A 15779-nucleotide genomic window follows, 5' to 3' on the forward strand; every position below is an offset into this window, starting at 1 on the left:
CTTCATCCTAGAGGGCGGTGACCCCCAACATCAAATTACTCGGCACCCACTATCCTGCGCGCTCACGAGTAAGAAAGAGGAGGAAGAATTAAGTGAGCACAGCATATAAATATGACACAGTATAATTTTATCTAGTAGACCATATACTTCTAGAATTTTCATTTTTGGGGGATGATTTTTTTTCTTAGGCAACACCATAATACTCGTCTTTTTTAGCAATGGCAACATAATACTCGTGAACCGCAAACGGAATTCGGCTTATCGCTTAGGAGCAGTAGGCTGGATTAGCAAAATGGTCCAATGCAGGGTAACAAACGCGTTGGAATGCCCAAAGGCCCAGTGGTACCCAAATCTACACTACTTAAAAAGGACGAATGTGTTCCCTATTCTGCCCACATTGGCACTACGACCAAAACGACGAAAACGTTCTCCACTCCGTCGGCTTATTTTCGTCCTCTTCCCCCCCCACCGGTTTTCCTTTGTTTTTTTTTTGGGGTTTCTCGTCCAACCAGTCAGCCGGCCCACGAAGGTATGAACCCTCCGTGTCTCTTCCCCGTCTCACCTCCCTCGCGTCATCACCGCCGCCTCCGTCCAGTAACGCCAACGGAAGATGGGATTGAGGGCTTGCCGGCTTGCCGTCCTCCCGATGCATCCGCCACTGCCGCTCGAGAGAGGAGGCAGGTATCGTTCCCTCCTGTCCTGATTCGCCTCCCATCTAGCAGGTCTGTGTTCGCACCGGGGAGAGAGAGGCGGATCCGCAGATGGAGGGGAGGTGAGGTATGGAGGAGGAAGAGCTCAGTCAAGCCGACGCGCAGTACTAACCCTAACTCCCAGCCCTCTCCCTCTCTCTTTGTTCTATTGTCACGAAAGTAGATCGAAGGTGTAGCCGCCGCCTGGAATCGCGGCTCCGCCGATCGCAATCGCGCAACCACCGGCCGGAATCGCGCCGCCGCCGCCCGGATTCCAGTCGGCTCCACCTGGATTCGCCCCTCCGCCGGCGCACATCGCCATCAGCAAAGTAAATGCCTCCTTCCCGTCTTGCATTCTGCGCTGCTGCTAAATGCGTGATGATCTGCTGGACACCTAGACGTTTGGGCTGCTGTGCTATCCATGCGTGATTGCTGCTGCTTGCTGCCTTGCTGGGTTGCGTGATGTGCGCTGATGCTTTGATTGCTGGGGAGGGAATGAGATACCGACCTGGCATCTGCAGGATCAATTGGGTCAGTGAGGACTTGGAAAGGCTACAAATGGGGCAGCATTTTCATCTCATCTCACGCATTATTCTGTATTTTTTACATGGCATATTTTTTTATATATACTCACTTATCACTGTATTGCTGATTTCTGAAATTGCCGTATCCCGTACCGCTGTATCGGTGCTTCGTAGCCCCGAGCAAGATGAGTTCTTGCACTTATGTGTTCTTAGGACAAACCGGTTTTGCTTCTCAAATAGCCAATTTACTCATTAAGGCTGTGCTAGCTTTTGTAGTTGTAGTACAGAGAATGGAAACGGGTTTGAAAGGATCTAGCCTCAGTTCTGAGCAACAAAACCTGCAATCACATACTTCTTAGCACTCATCTGAATCTAGAGACAATGTCACACGTGGAGAAAGGACTAGATACCATGCATTACATAGATATTTTCAGTAGTGGCACACCTGATGGCTGGGTAAGGAAATTTCATATCTTTTCTCCATTCAATGGAGCAGTTACACAAGTCTTGCATGTATAGGAGAACCGCGCTGCCAATTGGGAGTTACAATGAGCTGGTTATGACCTGTTTTCTTTTGTTTCATTTTGTCTGCATTAGACTTTCGTAGATGCCCATGCTATTGGTTTAGCTAATACTTGATTTAATGCTTTAACAATGATGCTGAGTAATGATATTCTCATTGCAGCATACATGCAACAAGTGCAAGCCTGGTCACCCTTCTTAAATAACAAAACCATGAGAAGATGGGAAAGGATACAGATCCAGATCAGATAGGTAGGAGACCTTTACGGATATATGAAGGTGATTAAGTTTTTTCTTGGTTTGTTCCGTTGTGATTGTTTTTTAGGGGATTTATATGTATTTATGCATTCTGTTTCTAGCATCGGGAGGATCCCGTTGACAGGGTATCCGCAACTGGGTGATGCTGCCCACAATTGACTGATTTGTATTACGTACAAGAAGGATAAGGTATCACCTCTCATATTTTTCTTTCTTTACCTTTGATGCTTCATTGATTATTTATCTACAATGCACATATAAAGCAGTTTTGAGTTTTTCATCATTGCTCTATCTGGTATACCAGCCAATGTATGATCCCTTCAAATGATTTACCTATTAGCTTTTTGTTAATTTGTTTGGCTCGGTGGTAGACTTGTTTGTCGAGTTTTGATCCGCTACGACCCAATCAAGAAAGTGCTCTACGAGTATGTATACACTGATACTTCCTTTTAGATCTAGGTAATTGGGCCCAAATATTACCCTGATGGATCCAAATTCTAAGTCTGACTCAAATATTTTGTCTTATGCAAACCAAAGTACTTCACTTATTGCATTTTTCAGGCTTCCATGACTATTCCATGTATTCTAACTGGGTGCATAGTCAATTAGTCATACAGGTGTGGCAAGTAAAAATAGTTGTGTCTTGAATTAGTGTGCCATCTCAAGTAAAAATAGAATTCAATTAATGAGGATTTCCATTTTTTGTTTATTCATGATTTATGACTTTGAGGTTTGCCATCTCAACCAGTTCCCTTCATTTCACAAAGAATATATGTGGAGTTAATTGTCATAAAAAAATTATATTGTTTGATCTGCAGCTCAATAGCCACTTGTATAATTGCATCACAGTACATGATTTGTGTTGGAACAACCACTAACATGATATATGTTTTCAGAATGATGATTACGGGTATAGAGACACATGGCACTTGAATGACTCATCAAGTAACATATTTTTTTGCATGTATAGAGACAACAAAAAATTCTTGGATGTTTCCTTACGATTTTTGTTTAGACCTGCGGGGTGTGCCCTGTTCCTAAGGGTACATTATCCTCTGCTGGCTGTTTTGGTGATTGCCGTTATGGCACATCTTAAATTTGGAGCTTGTTTCTATGTTAGTGGAAAGGTGCTGGAATGGTTTCTGGTTGCACTTTTACAAAAAAAATCTTAACCAACGCAGGCTACCTCTTGTTGGTTAATTTGATGGTTGGTTATGTTATGCGCTTATCTGACATAATCAGTGTTTCTAACAGTCTTGAACTCTGAAACTAACAGGCTACATCAGTTTATCATTTTGTTGTCAATGTTAGCTTGGATTGGCAATGCCTTGTACTGCTTACCTATTTGCTCATCATTTTAAGGCTTCAGAATCCTGCATGCGTATTATACAATTTTAGCTTCTTCCAACTTCAATTTCTTAATTTTTTTCCTTTTCCTCAGGTTTGTTCCTACCCCACAGAATAACCCATCTGCTTAGTCATATGAATTTGAGATGCTTAATGGGGTGATGGTATACACCTCAGTTGCCTACATACCAAATGAAATTGTTGATGGCTTGCTAACCTGAGATCCTTTGTCTCCATGGCCGGTGGCTTCCATGGATGATGGCTAGTGGCCGGAGGGAGCGTCAAGAAGAAAGAGGCCCGACCTGGTAGGGATCCAGGGAGAGAAGCAGATGGATGGGAGGGTACATGGCGGTGGCGGTATGACCATGGACGGGCCTGCTGCAGGTCAACCACATCTCCCTGACAGGCTGACACCTCAATGTGTCGCTGCACGCCGTACTGTTGCGCCTCCAGCTCGCAGAGGGGAAGGGTCGGAGGTGACTGAGGAAGGGGAGGGAACTCACCATGGTCGCGCCCTTGGAGGAGAGGAGGGAGCTACGCGTCATGGTGGGGGTAGGGAGCTCTGCGTCATGGAGGATGCCCCAACGAAGGTGTTCGATTGTATGCATCTGCAAAATTTGATGCAGTGGAATGTACCCTGTACTCCAAACTTTTACGGTAAGGTCCTCTTGAGTCCGATCAATTGCTTCTCTCGGTTTATTTCATTGATGAATAGTTTATAATTATTAGGAGGAGCGAATAGTACTATGACTCATTTTTGTGTGACTCAGGGGTTAATACAAACTGGATTCTGTTAGATGCTAAAGATGATGTTTTTTTCCTATGACTCATTTGTTTGTATAGTTGCAAGTTTTGTTGGCAACGGAACCACCTATTTGCTGGCACTAGGGACGTGTTTGGTTCGCTCGTTTTGCCCTGTAATCAAGTACCGCCGTAGTTGTCACCTCCGCTGAGTCTGCCGCCGCCGGCATGGTACATGCTGCGTTCCATCCCGCCTTCTGTGTCACAGCAGCGACGGCGGCCTTCTCCTCTGTCCAGTTGACTCCCATGCCCTCTTGATTCTGATTTGTTGATTAGGATCCCATGTACAACTAGGATTTCTGCCCCTACCGCTCTGGTATCAAATCCCTTTCCGTTTTGAACCAAATAAAATCGGCAATTTTCCATTACACCGCAAATGCCTCTGTTAACCAATTCCGTTGTTGGTCTCATTTACGATATCTGATCCAAATACGTCCTAGATATTTTCAGATGATGTATTTCACTAGAGCAAAAACTTGTAGATTAAAGTGAGCCTGGACTAGCACAATCTGGAATAGGAAAGACTGATGCATTATGTTACATAATCTTGCAACAACTTGACAGTTCTGAAATCTTGCAAAAAAACTTCTATTCATGAAGACCAAAGAATTCTTGCAAGTGGACTGCATGTCGTCATGGGGAGCCTTTGCTGTAGGTTACGGGTTACCATAAAGCTATTTGTCAAGCAATTGGTTCGCAAGTTCTTCTCTAAAATGATTTATATCTTGATCAAGAAGTAGATTGTGTATATGTCCGTAATTTTTTCGGAATGCCATTCGTTGCTGTCCCGTGCACTTAGTATGCCTTTGCTCGATTCTTCTTTGATTCATCTGAATTATGAGCTACTGCACTGCTTCTTTATAGCGCACATTTTAGCACTATTTTTTTAAGTAGCAGAGTACCCATTGTGTATATACTCTTGCTTTCTTTTTAAGTAGTAGATATTTTCCTACTATTTCCTGTAAAAATGGTATTACGAGGAAAGGCAATCATGATTGATAGTTGTATTAATTCTCTAGATACCAGGTACAACTGTATAAGGAGTGTTTATGAAGCTAATCTTTCTCTTGCATTTACCACATGTAGACATGAGCATCAGAAAAGTTATTTGTGTTCAAAATTAAGATTGCACCAGTTGCTGCATGATGATTCATTTGCTTATCGTCTAGGTGTAATGTCGATATTGGTGCAAGCTGCATCTCTGGTAATCATGATTTGCTGAGGTATTGATATTGACTTCTTAGTTTTCTTGCTCGTTTCTGCGATGCCCACAATACAAAATTAACATTAGTAGAGCCCTAATCCATGCTCAAAACATATATATTTCTTTGTAGGGAATATCTTGTGCACCCCAAGTTACTGATTCTTTGTAGGGAATGGGCCACAAGGAAAAATGTAAATTACTTATTTTTGTGAAATATAGCAGGTGTAGATCTAATGTTGTACTGTTGGTATTATGATTCCTTTCCCAACATCGATCTATTTAGTTAAAGCTCTTCATTTACTTTCTTTAGATATAACATTGAAAAGAAAACTTAACCTATACCATTTTATTCTATTGTAGTTTTTCCGTCTACTTGGATTGGGTCAGATACATGTAGTTGCAGATCGGCTTAAGCACCATTCTTTTGTATCTAATGTGATACTTCAAACATGATCAAAAGATAGATAAGGAATGGCTGCATGAGACACCCCTATGATCTCTGAGAATGATTATATATGGTATGCTATCTGTTGGTTCGCTACAACATTTTATTCCTTCTACTTTCACTACATGAGACAGGTTTTTGATTATTCTAATCTCCCAAAAGCAATGTGCAAGATAATGGCATAGAACATTGATAAGATGAAGAAAGAAGTAAGAGGAGTCTTTGATTTCAAGCAGTGTAGTGGTGTGGAAAGAAATATGCAGCAAGGAACCAAGGAGGGAGAGAATCAAGTGGCTTCATGGTGTTGCCTGAAATGGCAAGAAAGAAGTGGGCATTCATTGCCAAAAAAAAAAGCTGAAGTATAGGCTTGAAAGCCTAAATTAAGGGTCTAGCTGTTAATAGATCGCGCATTGTTAATGTTGCTTTTTAATTGATAGATTTAGGCAAGTACGAGATTTATGTAACTACTTGGTCGAAAATATAACAGTATTTTCGTTTTATCACTGGATGCCCAGTTTCTTGCATTTTTTGTGAACACATGTGCCTACAATGAGTCGGTGATTAGAGTTGAACCATAGTGTGGACAAAGATGATTCCATTGAAGTTCTTTGCTACAAGGAATGTGTTTTCTGTAAGGAAATATATATCCCTCCTTATATATGTGTATCTAGAAATAAAATTTGCGTCCCGTGGCAACGCACGGGCATGTTTACTAGTAAAAAATAACGTCTTAAGCAGCTGTCGCCCTATAGCTAGAAGGCGAGATTCTAGTGGTCGCCTCCAACCCCAGTTTCGGATTTCAAAAGCGGCAAGAACTCCACACGATTTCCGCGAATCACTCTGTAAGTTCCACTTCTTCCTCCACGGATTTTCATTTCGCTCTCCATCTGCATCTTCCTCCATCGATTTTCCTGCACAATCTTTACACCGGGAGTCCATAAACCCGTATGCAGGTCATCTGCTCGACGAAATGCACCCTGCAACCACCCACCGCTCGGAGCCGCACCGCCGCGCTGGCTCGAAGTCTCCCGGCGCCGAGGTGCCGCCGCGGCCGACCGCCTCAGCGCCCTCCCGGACGCGCTCCTGCACCACATCATGTCGTCCCTCAAGGCGTGGGAGGTGGTGCGCACCTGCGTGCTCGCGCGCCGGTGGCGCCACCTGTGGGCATCCGCGCCCTGCGTCGACCTCCGTGCAGGGCCGGTCCATACTTATACGGGACCCTGGTGCAAAGTGATAACAAGGGGCCCTTCATCACACAAACAATCAAAACACTCTCGATTGAAAAATAAAGCAATATTTAGTACATAGCATAGATCACAGATCTTTTAAATTTAGAACTGACACTACATGATATATATTTTTCCCGATCAAGCCAACTAATCATTATTGTAAGAAAATCAAAATGACTCCACAAAATATCGTTTTATAGAATACATATCACAAAACAAGAAGACCACAGCCACATGACTAGAACGATTTTCCTCTTTCTCTTGAGTAGGAAGCACTCTCTCAAATCCAATCAATACCTTTAAAACAAAGCAAAACGGAAATCAAGTATTCAACTTTTTTTTCTTGATTATTGGGATGAAAAAAGAGAAAAGAGAGATGAGCTAGGAGTATTCCACGGTTGATTGAGGTGGGATGGAAATGACGAAAACAGAGCTTGCCGTCGCTGTAAACTCAAACAGCTACTATTTGATTTGGAAAAAATTATCGTGTTTGAAGTCGATGAAGTTGTACCACTGGCCTCCATTAATAACCGTGACATTGGCCTCCATTAATAACCGTGACATTGGAAACCACATCAGCGACACACCGTCCTAGAATTTCATGCATGCAGGAGATGAATCGTTGAGTACCAGAGCAAACACAGGAGAAGTGCAATGACTGGCCGATGATCGATTTCTTTGTGTGTTTCTCCCGTGCAAGGTGATCAGGTTGGGCTTTTTATTTATAGTCCTTAAAAACAGAATTTACAAATGATACTACTATAGAACTACCACCTCCAGGCTTGGGGCCCCTGACTCGCGGGGCCCAGTGCGGTCGCACTGTTTGCGCGGCCTATGGGCCGGCCCTGCCTCCGTGTGCGCTACTCCGGCCGTGACGACGATCCGCCCGAGGAGTTCCGTGACTTCGTCCACCATCTCTTCCTCCTCCGCGACGTGTCGACGGCGGTGGACACGCTCCTCCTGCGGTCAAGCGACGAGAATGCGGGATACGACGAGAACGATTCCGACATGTGGATCAGGACTGCTATCAACCGCAGAGCGCGGGTTGTTCACCTTGCTGGGCATCGCAAGGACATCGCGTTGTTGGACCGCGTGCCCTTCGTCTCTGGCCACCTCAAGGTCCTGAAGTTGTCGTATGCCAGGCTCGACGGCAGGATCCTCCAGCAGCTTTCTTCTTGCTGCACATCTTTGGAAGAGCTGGATCTCAAGGACTGCCTGTTCACGACCCATGAGATTGTGTCTGCCTCCTTGAAGACTTTAATCATGGTCAAATGCACCTTCAATTTGGACTTCTCCATCACCGCTCCAAACCTCGTGCTGCTGCGCCTTGTCACTCCTTCCGTCCGAGTTCCGTCATTTCAGAACTTTGGGTCGCTGGTCACAGGCACTATCGTACTTGATGACTCTTTCTTGAGTGATGATTTTGAGCAGATCAGTGATAAAGATGATTGCGATGAAACTACTGATGATGACGACAATGACTCTGATAATGACATGAGTGCTGATGATTTTGGGAACAGCAGTTGTGATGATGTTGAAGAAAACACTGATGAGGAAGATGGCTATGATAAGTCTAAGAATTATAAGGTCGGATATGAACACAGTTTCCCTAAAAAGGCATACCGGCATGGTGGTTCCAAGGACAATTATGGTTATGGCAGTGATATTGATAGTGATGACAACACGTATGAATACAATGAGATTGCAAATGATGCAAAGTATGGCTACAAAGGTATAGGCCAGATTCCAAGTAAAGGCAGTAACTATGATGGAAACAGTGGTGGCAGTGATAGTAAGATTCTAGGTGGTTGTCATATTCTTGAAAGCCTTTCAACTGCTACGAGTTTGGAATTATTATCAGATGCTGGAGAGGTAAAACTATCACCATATTTTGCTCATCTCTTTCTCCCTCTCTCTCTCTCTCTCTCTCTCTCTCTCTCTCTCTCTCTCTCTCTCTCTCTCTCAGGTACTTGTTCCTCGGCATTTGACGAAGCGATAACAATCTAGAGGGAAAACAATTAGTGGGGATATATCCCAAAGCAGTGTTATGTTCCCTCGAACAGTACACACATGTCCAATGAGCACATATAGTAGACACTGTTAACACCTGGTTACAGAAGTTCAAATAAATAAAAGTACTAGTTTGTTAAATCATCAAAATGTAGTGGGTGAATCGTTTAGATATGAAAGGGTGTAGCTTTGGGGGAGCATTATTCACGATTTATGTTCTCAAAGGATTGTTTGTCCTGTTTTGTTGCCGTAAATTGTGTATCTTTTCAGCTGGTCCTTTTGTACAGTGTTGGGTCCCTTATTTAAAGTTGTCAAAAAAAGATTAACTATATTTGGTCAAGAGTGTATAGGGGTAATGTCCCTTCAATAGATACTTGCTTCAGAAGATAGATGGTTCATACTGTACCAATAAGTGCTAAAACTATAATAATACATCACTATATCTTGTTTTCCATTTTGTTTTTTGGGATGGTTATGTTTGTTTTATTCTTTCTATTGAATAAAACGCTGATATGCAGTTTGTACAGTCTAAAGTTATTCGAGTTACTGCCATTTTTTGCTAAATGCTCCTTTGTGTGCAATATGAAGGTTGTTCTGAGAAGAGAGTTGGAAAGGTGTCCAACTTTTAGCAACCTGAAGACCCTGTCCCTTGGTGAATGGTGCATGGTTGCTGATTTCGATGCATTAATTTTCTTGCTGCAGCATTCACCTAATATAGAGAGGCTTTTCCTCCAACTTAAACTGGTATGTGTACATACATGGTGTATGCTACTTGATTCTTGATATTACTTTCTTAGTTTTTAGTATCTGAGCAGATGCCTAATAACAATTTTCTGATCTGCAAAAGAACTTCAACACTAGGAAGGTATTGAAAACCGGTATAAAACCATTGGGAAGATCGTTTACTTGCAAACACCTTCGAATGGTGAAGATCAAATGCTCAAAGGATGATGCTAGAGTCCATACGTTGGCACATCTGTTCAGGGCAAATGGTGTACCCCTTGAGAAGATTTATGTCCGCCGGAGTGGGAATGCTTGTGAGTCATGCCTTCTCTTCACATACCATTTTGTATTTACTTGCAATATCAGTATTAGATTACTGGTTTGATGTTCCTATATGACTTACTGAGATGTAAGATGCACATTGCCTTGTTCATGAAAAGCTAAATAATATGTTTAATGAGCTTGATATATATTGTCGCTATTCTGTTGAATGAGAAGTGTATTCTGTTTTTAAGTACATGGTTCTAATCTACACACTCACCCACTTCCTGATATTTCTACCAGATCTCCGTGGCCAGAAGTTTATGAGGGATCTCGCCAAGCAAGAACTCATTGACTATGGGTCGGACAACTGTATGTAACATTTCTTATGCAGTTAGCAAGTTAGCAAGGCCTAGTAACAAACCATGATCTCCACGAAGCAAGACGGTGCTTTCAAAGCTTCGACGAATCTTTTGAAGCCCTTATTTAGTAACATGGATGATTGTACCGTGTGTGACTATCAAATTGTTTTTATGTTCTTCCTAGAATATTAGTGGGATGAGTTGAGACTATTAGCTAGCAGTACCGTGTGGTATGTAGTAACTTTGCTTTCGTCCTGAAAGATACATGGATACTCCTCGCTTGAATGTTTTCAGGGTCATGCAGCTGGGAGCCTGAGATGCGATGTGTTATGTTCCTGTCCTTTATGCATAGAACCCTGTTGCTCCCAAGTTGGCCTGCCTGCCTTTCGGTGAGTTATAATTACCTTTTGCGTCTTGCAGATTTAGCTGCGTTGTTTTGGAAGGAAATGACCGTCATTCTGATTCTGACGACAATGCGTCTGTCAGTTCTTTAGTTGGATAAACACAAAGTATACCCAGACGTTTGGGACCTGGCAACACGCGAGGTCGACATCGCGTCCGCCCATGCATGCTTTGCGATTAGCAACTAATATAGCAATTATTTTATACGGTGTTTCCCTGTGATTTGTTAAGATGTATACGATGCATGTACATACATCGACGCCCATGCATGCACTTGTGCTTTAATTGAAACTTTAATCCATGGTACGGACCAACCGTACAGACTTATTGCAGTTACTGTGAATGCTTGATTTTGACCTGCTGAAAATGGAAGAAGTCTAATATGTTTTTTTTTTGCTAATTTACAGATTAATTAAGGAACATTATTTTCCACAATTAAGAAATGCACCATTTTTGTACCAGGTATAACTTCAAAATTGCATACATAATCTGAAATTAAATGCCGTAAGCATCAGTGTCTTGAAAGTGCATTCAGAAATAGACTCATGGCCTTGGAAGATAGGAAAATACATTTGTACTTGCCAGATTAAGCTTCATTTATAGTAAAAGTAACCCAAATCAAAGAGAAATGAAGAGAATATAAATCTACAGAGATATAAAGAAAAACAAGAACATGCACTGAAATGGAGGTCACAAAATAATTGGTTCTAAAACCATTACTAGTCTATCCGAAAATAAACTAAAAACATTGTGGTAGAATCCACCACTTAGAGCATATTCACTAATCCTGAAATCAAAAGAGAAAAACAGAGAATCTAAAATCACAAAGAAATAAAGAAAAGAAAGAACATGCACTAGGCATGCCTTGTGACAAACTAGCAATCAGCAAATAATTGTCTCTAAAACCATTTCTAGTCTATCAGGAAATAAACTAGAAATAATTGTGGTAGAATCCACCAAGAAGTCAAGAACAAGCGCTATTTCTTCACAGAACATCCAAAGTAGAAAAAACGAGTCAAAATAGAGCTCCCAGAGAACAACATACACATGCATCTCTTTCCTGATTCGAGAAAAATCAGCACAAGCTCACGGAGGAGAAGTGCGGCTGTAGAGGAGCTCGTGGCCTTGGAGCTCGGCCGGAGTAGGGATGGCACCCGCAGGGTATGGGTACGGGTAGAGCCATCCCATACCCGTACCCGTCGTCTTAAATTTTATCCATCACCCGTACCCATACCCGTCAACGGATACAAGTTTTTCCCATACCCGTCACCCGACAGGGTAAATGGGTACCCACGGGTAAAAAATACACGCGTTTCGGCGTTTACAACACATCAAATTGATCAAAAGAATATGACAGAAGGTGAAGCAATCCTAAATATAGATCTAATCCTCACTAACCTACTAGCGATTGTGAGATTGGAAAGCGTGAGGTTCAGCCTACCAACATAAAGGTTGTGATTAGGGAAAAATTAAATAGTTTAGAATATTAGGGCGGCCCATATATCAAAATTTGATGGGTAAATGGGTATGTGGGTATGGGTTCTACGATCCCATACCCGCACCCACTATACTCGGTGGGTAATATATTTTCCCATTTACAAATCCATGGGTATTATTTTTTCCCATACCCGTACTCCTATTGGGTTTTTACCCGGCGGGTACGCGGGTCGTGGGTACCCATTGCCATTATAGGGCCGAAGGTGCAGGTGGGACAGAGAAGCTCCGCGAATGAACACGGCAGGTGAAGAAGCATGCTGCATTGGAGCTCTCGGCCGGAGGAGCACCGGCGCCGGAGAAACTCGAGTGGAGGAGAGCTCGCTGCTTTGGAGCTCAGGCGTAGGGGCACAGCGGCCGGGGCAGCTCAAAGCCTTGGAGCTTGGGCAGAGGAGGAGTGCCAGCGGTCGGCGGTCCTCGAACCAATCACCGCGACCAATCGCCCGGCGTTCCAGCGGCCGCGCCCGGTGTTCCCACTGCCGGCAGTCCATGAGCCACTCCACGGTGTTCCCTTGGCCGCGCCTGCGGCCGACGGTCCTCGAGCCAATAACCGGGACCGGTATCCCGGCCTTCCTGCGGCCGCGCCCTGTGTTCCTGCTGCCGCCGTTCCTTGAGCCACTCCACGGCGTTCCCGTGGCCGCGCCCCACGCGGGGGAGAAGGTGGCATGAGCAAGCGGTCGGTCGCCTCGCGTCCGCGCGGTCGTCGGTCGGCGGCGAGCACGCGACGCCGGGCCAAGAGCACGGCGTGGTAGAGTTGGCGTTGGTGCCGGAGGCCCATCTCGTGACAGCGCCGCGCGGATCGTCCGCCAAGGACGCGCGCCTGAAGCCGAGCAGCGCCGCCTTATTCTTCCTGCTGGCCATACATGTAAGAACTCGGGCAGAGGAGCACGAGGCGGTCGGAGGAACACGCTGCCTTGGAGCTTTAACGGAGCCTGCTGCCTTGGAACTAGCTTGGGTAGAGGAGCACCACGCACGGCCGGAGGAGCTTGCTAACTTCGAGCTTAGATGGAGGAGCAGAGCGCCCGGAGGATCTTGCTTCCTTGGAGCTTGGGAGCATGAGCTCTGACGGCTAGAGGAGCTCACTACCTAGAAGCTCGGGTGGAGGAGTATGGTACACGGGGGAGCTTGGGCGAATGAGGTTGCTGCCGGCAGGAAGCTAGCTAGGGAGCTGGGGCATGACTGAAATGGTGGATGCTATTTGGGGACTTGGGGAAGACGAAGGTGGATAAGGACAGGCTGCCATCGGAAGTTAATGCGGCTAGTGAATACGCGCTGAATACTTTATAGACATATTGCAGACACATAACATATACAACCACGTGATGCTTTCTGATTGGCTGAGTTTTCATCCTCGCCCGTACCCGGGTTCCGTTCAGCATTTCCGATAGACGCACACTCTTGCTTGGCAACAAACTAATGAATATACATGAATGAAATCTCACATGTTACATTACCCCGAAAATAATGCCAAAATTTATTAAACGACATTTGATAATACAACAGTAGGGTCCATTTGCTAGTTTTTATTTTATTTTGGGAGACCTCTCTGTATGTACTTTTTTTTTGCGGGTAGACCTCTGTATGTACTTAATTACAACATGTATTTTCTCAACTATCTGGACGACCGAATTAATTTGGATCGCGATCCATATACCATTTGGTTGTTTCGCAGTAGATAGTCAGAATAGGTCATTCATCTTGGATCTTGATTTAACATTCGATTAGTCCAAATTTCAATCATTTAACGTCATAAAGTAGTCGTTCTGTGCAATTTGCATGAACAATACATTGTTTAGCTAAATTATGATCTATGTACATTTTCTGATAAATTAAATCAAACTGAAGGAAGCCTAACTTAGGACAAAGCTAAAGCATCTTATAGTTTGAAATGGAGTGAGTATCAGTATTTAGTTTAGTTCTTAAATGTTGGTCGAGGATGAGGAAGGCTATAAACTGGTATGGTTATTACACACTGAACGTTCTACGGGAAAATGGCCAGCTTGATTTCAAAATCTGCATAGCATTCACAGTTTGGCTTGTCCTATGAAATCTAGTGTAAATGATTCTTAGAAAATAACCCTATGAAAATTGATCCTACAAATTAAATAACAATTATAGGAAAATTTCCTATAGGATTTAATCCTTCAAATTTTCTATGCAATTTTTTTGAATCAAATAGGCCCTAATAAGTGTCTAAGGGCAGAGTGAGCTCATTTACAAGAAAATAATAATGAACCATTTCGTACCAATAGGTGTTTTTCCTTGAATAAACTTCCTGTATACAATGTGAAGTTGATTCCAGCTATTACCATTATTTGCTGAATACTACCTCCATCCCAAAGCTTATGGCTTTTTTTTTAAAGTCAAACCAAGTAAAATTTGATCAATCTTTTAGAAGAATCTATCAACAAATATAAAATTTGTAGATACAATATGAAAATATATTTCATTAACTATCTAATGATATTAATTTTCTATTTTACATGTTAATGTGCTTTGGTAAAAACTTAGTCAAACTAATATAAGCCTTAAACTTCGGGAAAGAGGTAGTACTCTTTTATCTGCAATATGAATGTGGTTCTACGTAGGGAGTTGAAAATTATCCAAATTTTAGCAACCTGAAGACCATGTCCCTAATGATGTATAGCAGCTGATTTTGATGCATTAATTTTCTTGATGCAGCATTCCCCTGATATAGAGAGGCTTTTTCCAACTTAAATTGGTATGTGTATTTACATATTTGGTTTATGCTACTTGGTTCTTGATTTTATATTCTTAGTTTTTTGTATGTTAGCGTAGGCTTACAGTTCTGGTGATGTGCAAAAGAAATTCAACACCAGGAACGCATTAATTGGAAACAAGTGTCAAACCAATGGGAAGATCGTTTACTTGCAAAGACCTTCAAATGGTGAAGATCAAATGCTCAAATGATGAAGCGAGAGTCAATACATTGGCACATATGTTCAGGGCAAACGTTGTACCCCTTGAAAATATTTATGTCTGTCGGAGTGGGAATGCTAGTAAGTGATACCTTCTCTTCACATGCTATTTCATATTAACTTGCAATATCAGTATTAAAATACCAGTTTTATATGTTTGTTTGCTGCATACTGAGATGTAAGATGCATACTGTCTTGTTCCTGAAAAGCCAAATATGTTTAGAGGGCATATAATCTGCTTGATATCTGTCATTATTTAGTTAAACAGCTGTTCTTTTGTACATGGCCCTAATACTACACCTATAAACTTCATGGTATTTCTACCAGATCTACGTGGCCAAAAGTTAATGAGGGAGCTCGCCAAGCAAGAACTGGATGAGTTTAGGGACAACTGGATGTAACATCCAGTTATCTAGCTTTTTTCCTAGCAATTAAATCCTGCATGGTAGAGTCCTAGTGGAATGGATGATATGTTGTGTGTGGTTATCAAATCCTTGGAATGTTCTTCCTATGCAGCTGAGAGCCTCAGATGCATTGTGTTATGTTCTGGTCCTATATGCATGGAACCC

The 15779-nt window shown here is 42.9% G+C and overlaps 1 protein-coding gene across 1 annotated transcript; it reads left to right on the top strand.

The window, feature by feature from the left end:
* The first annotated feature begins 5108 nt into the window (after positions 1-5108).
* LOC124672929 lies at positions 5109-15611 on the top strand. The gene is made up of 7 exons (XM_047209082.1): positions 5109-5167; positions 5311-5364; positions 6744-6974; positions 7868-8891; positions 9618-9773; positions 9877-10066; positions 15538-15611. Exons 1-7 carry the CDS (start codon positions 5109-5111, stop codon positions 15609-15611), a joined length of 1788 nt encoding a protein of 595 aa, XP_047065038.1.
* The last annotated feature ends 168 nt before the right edge of the window (positions 15612-15779 follow it).

Source organism: Lolium rigidum, chromosome 7 (assembly GCF_022539505.1).
Source record: "Lolium rigidum isolate FL_2022 chromosome 7, APGP_CSIRO_Lrig_0.1, whole genome shotgun sequence".
In the NCBI taxonomy this organism is placed as follows: Eukaryota; Viridiplantae; Streptophyta; class Magnoliopsida; order Poales; family Poaceae; genus Lolium; species Lolium rigidum.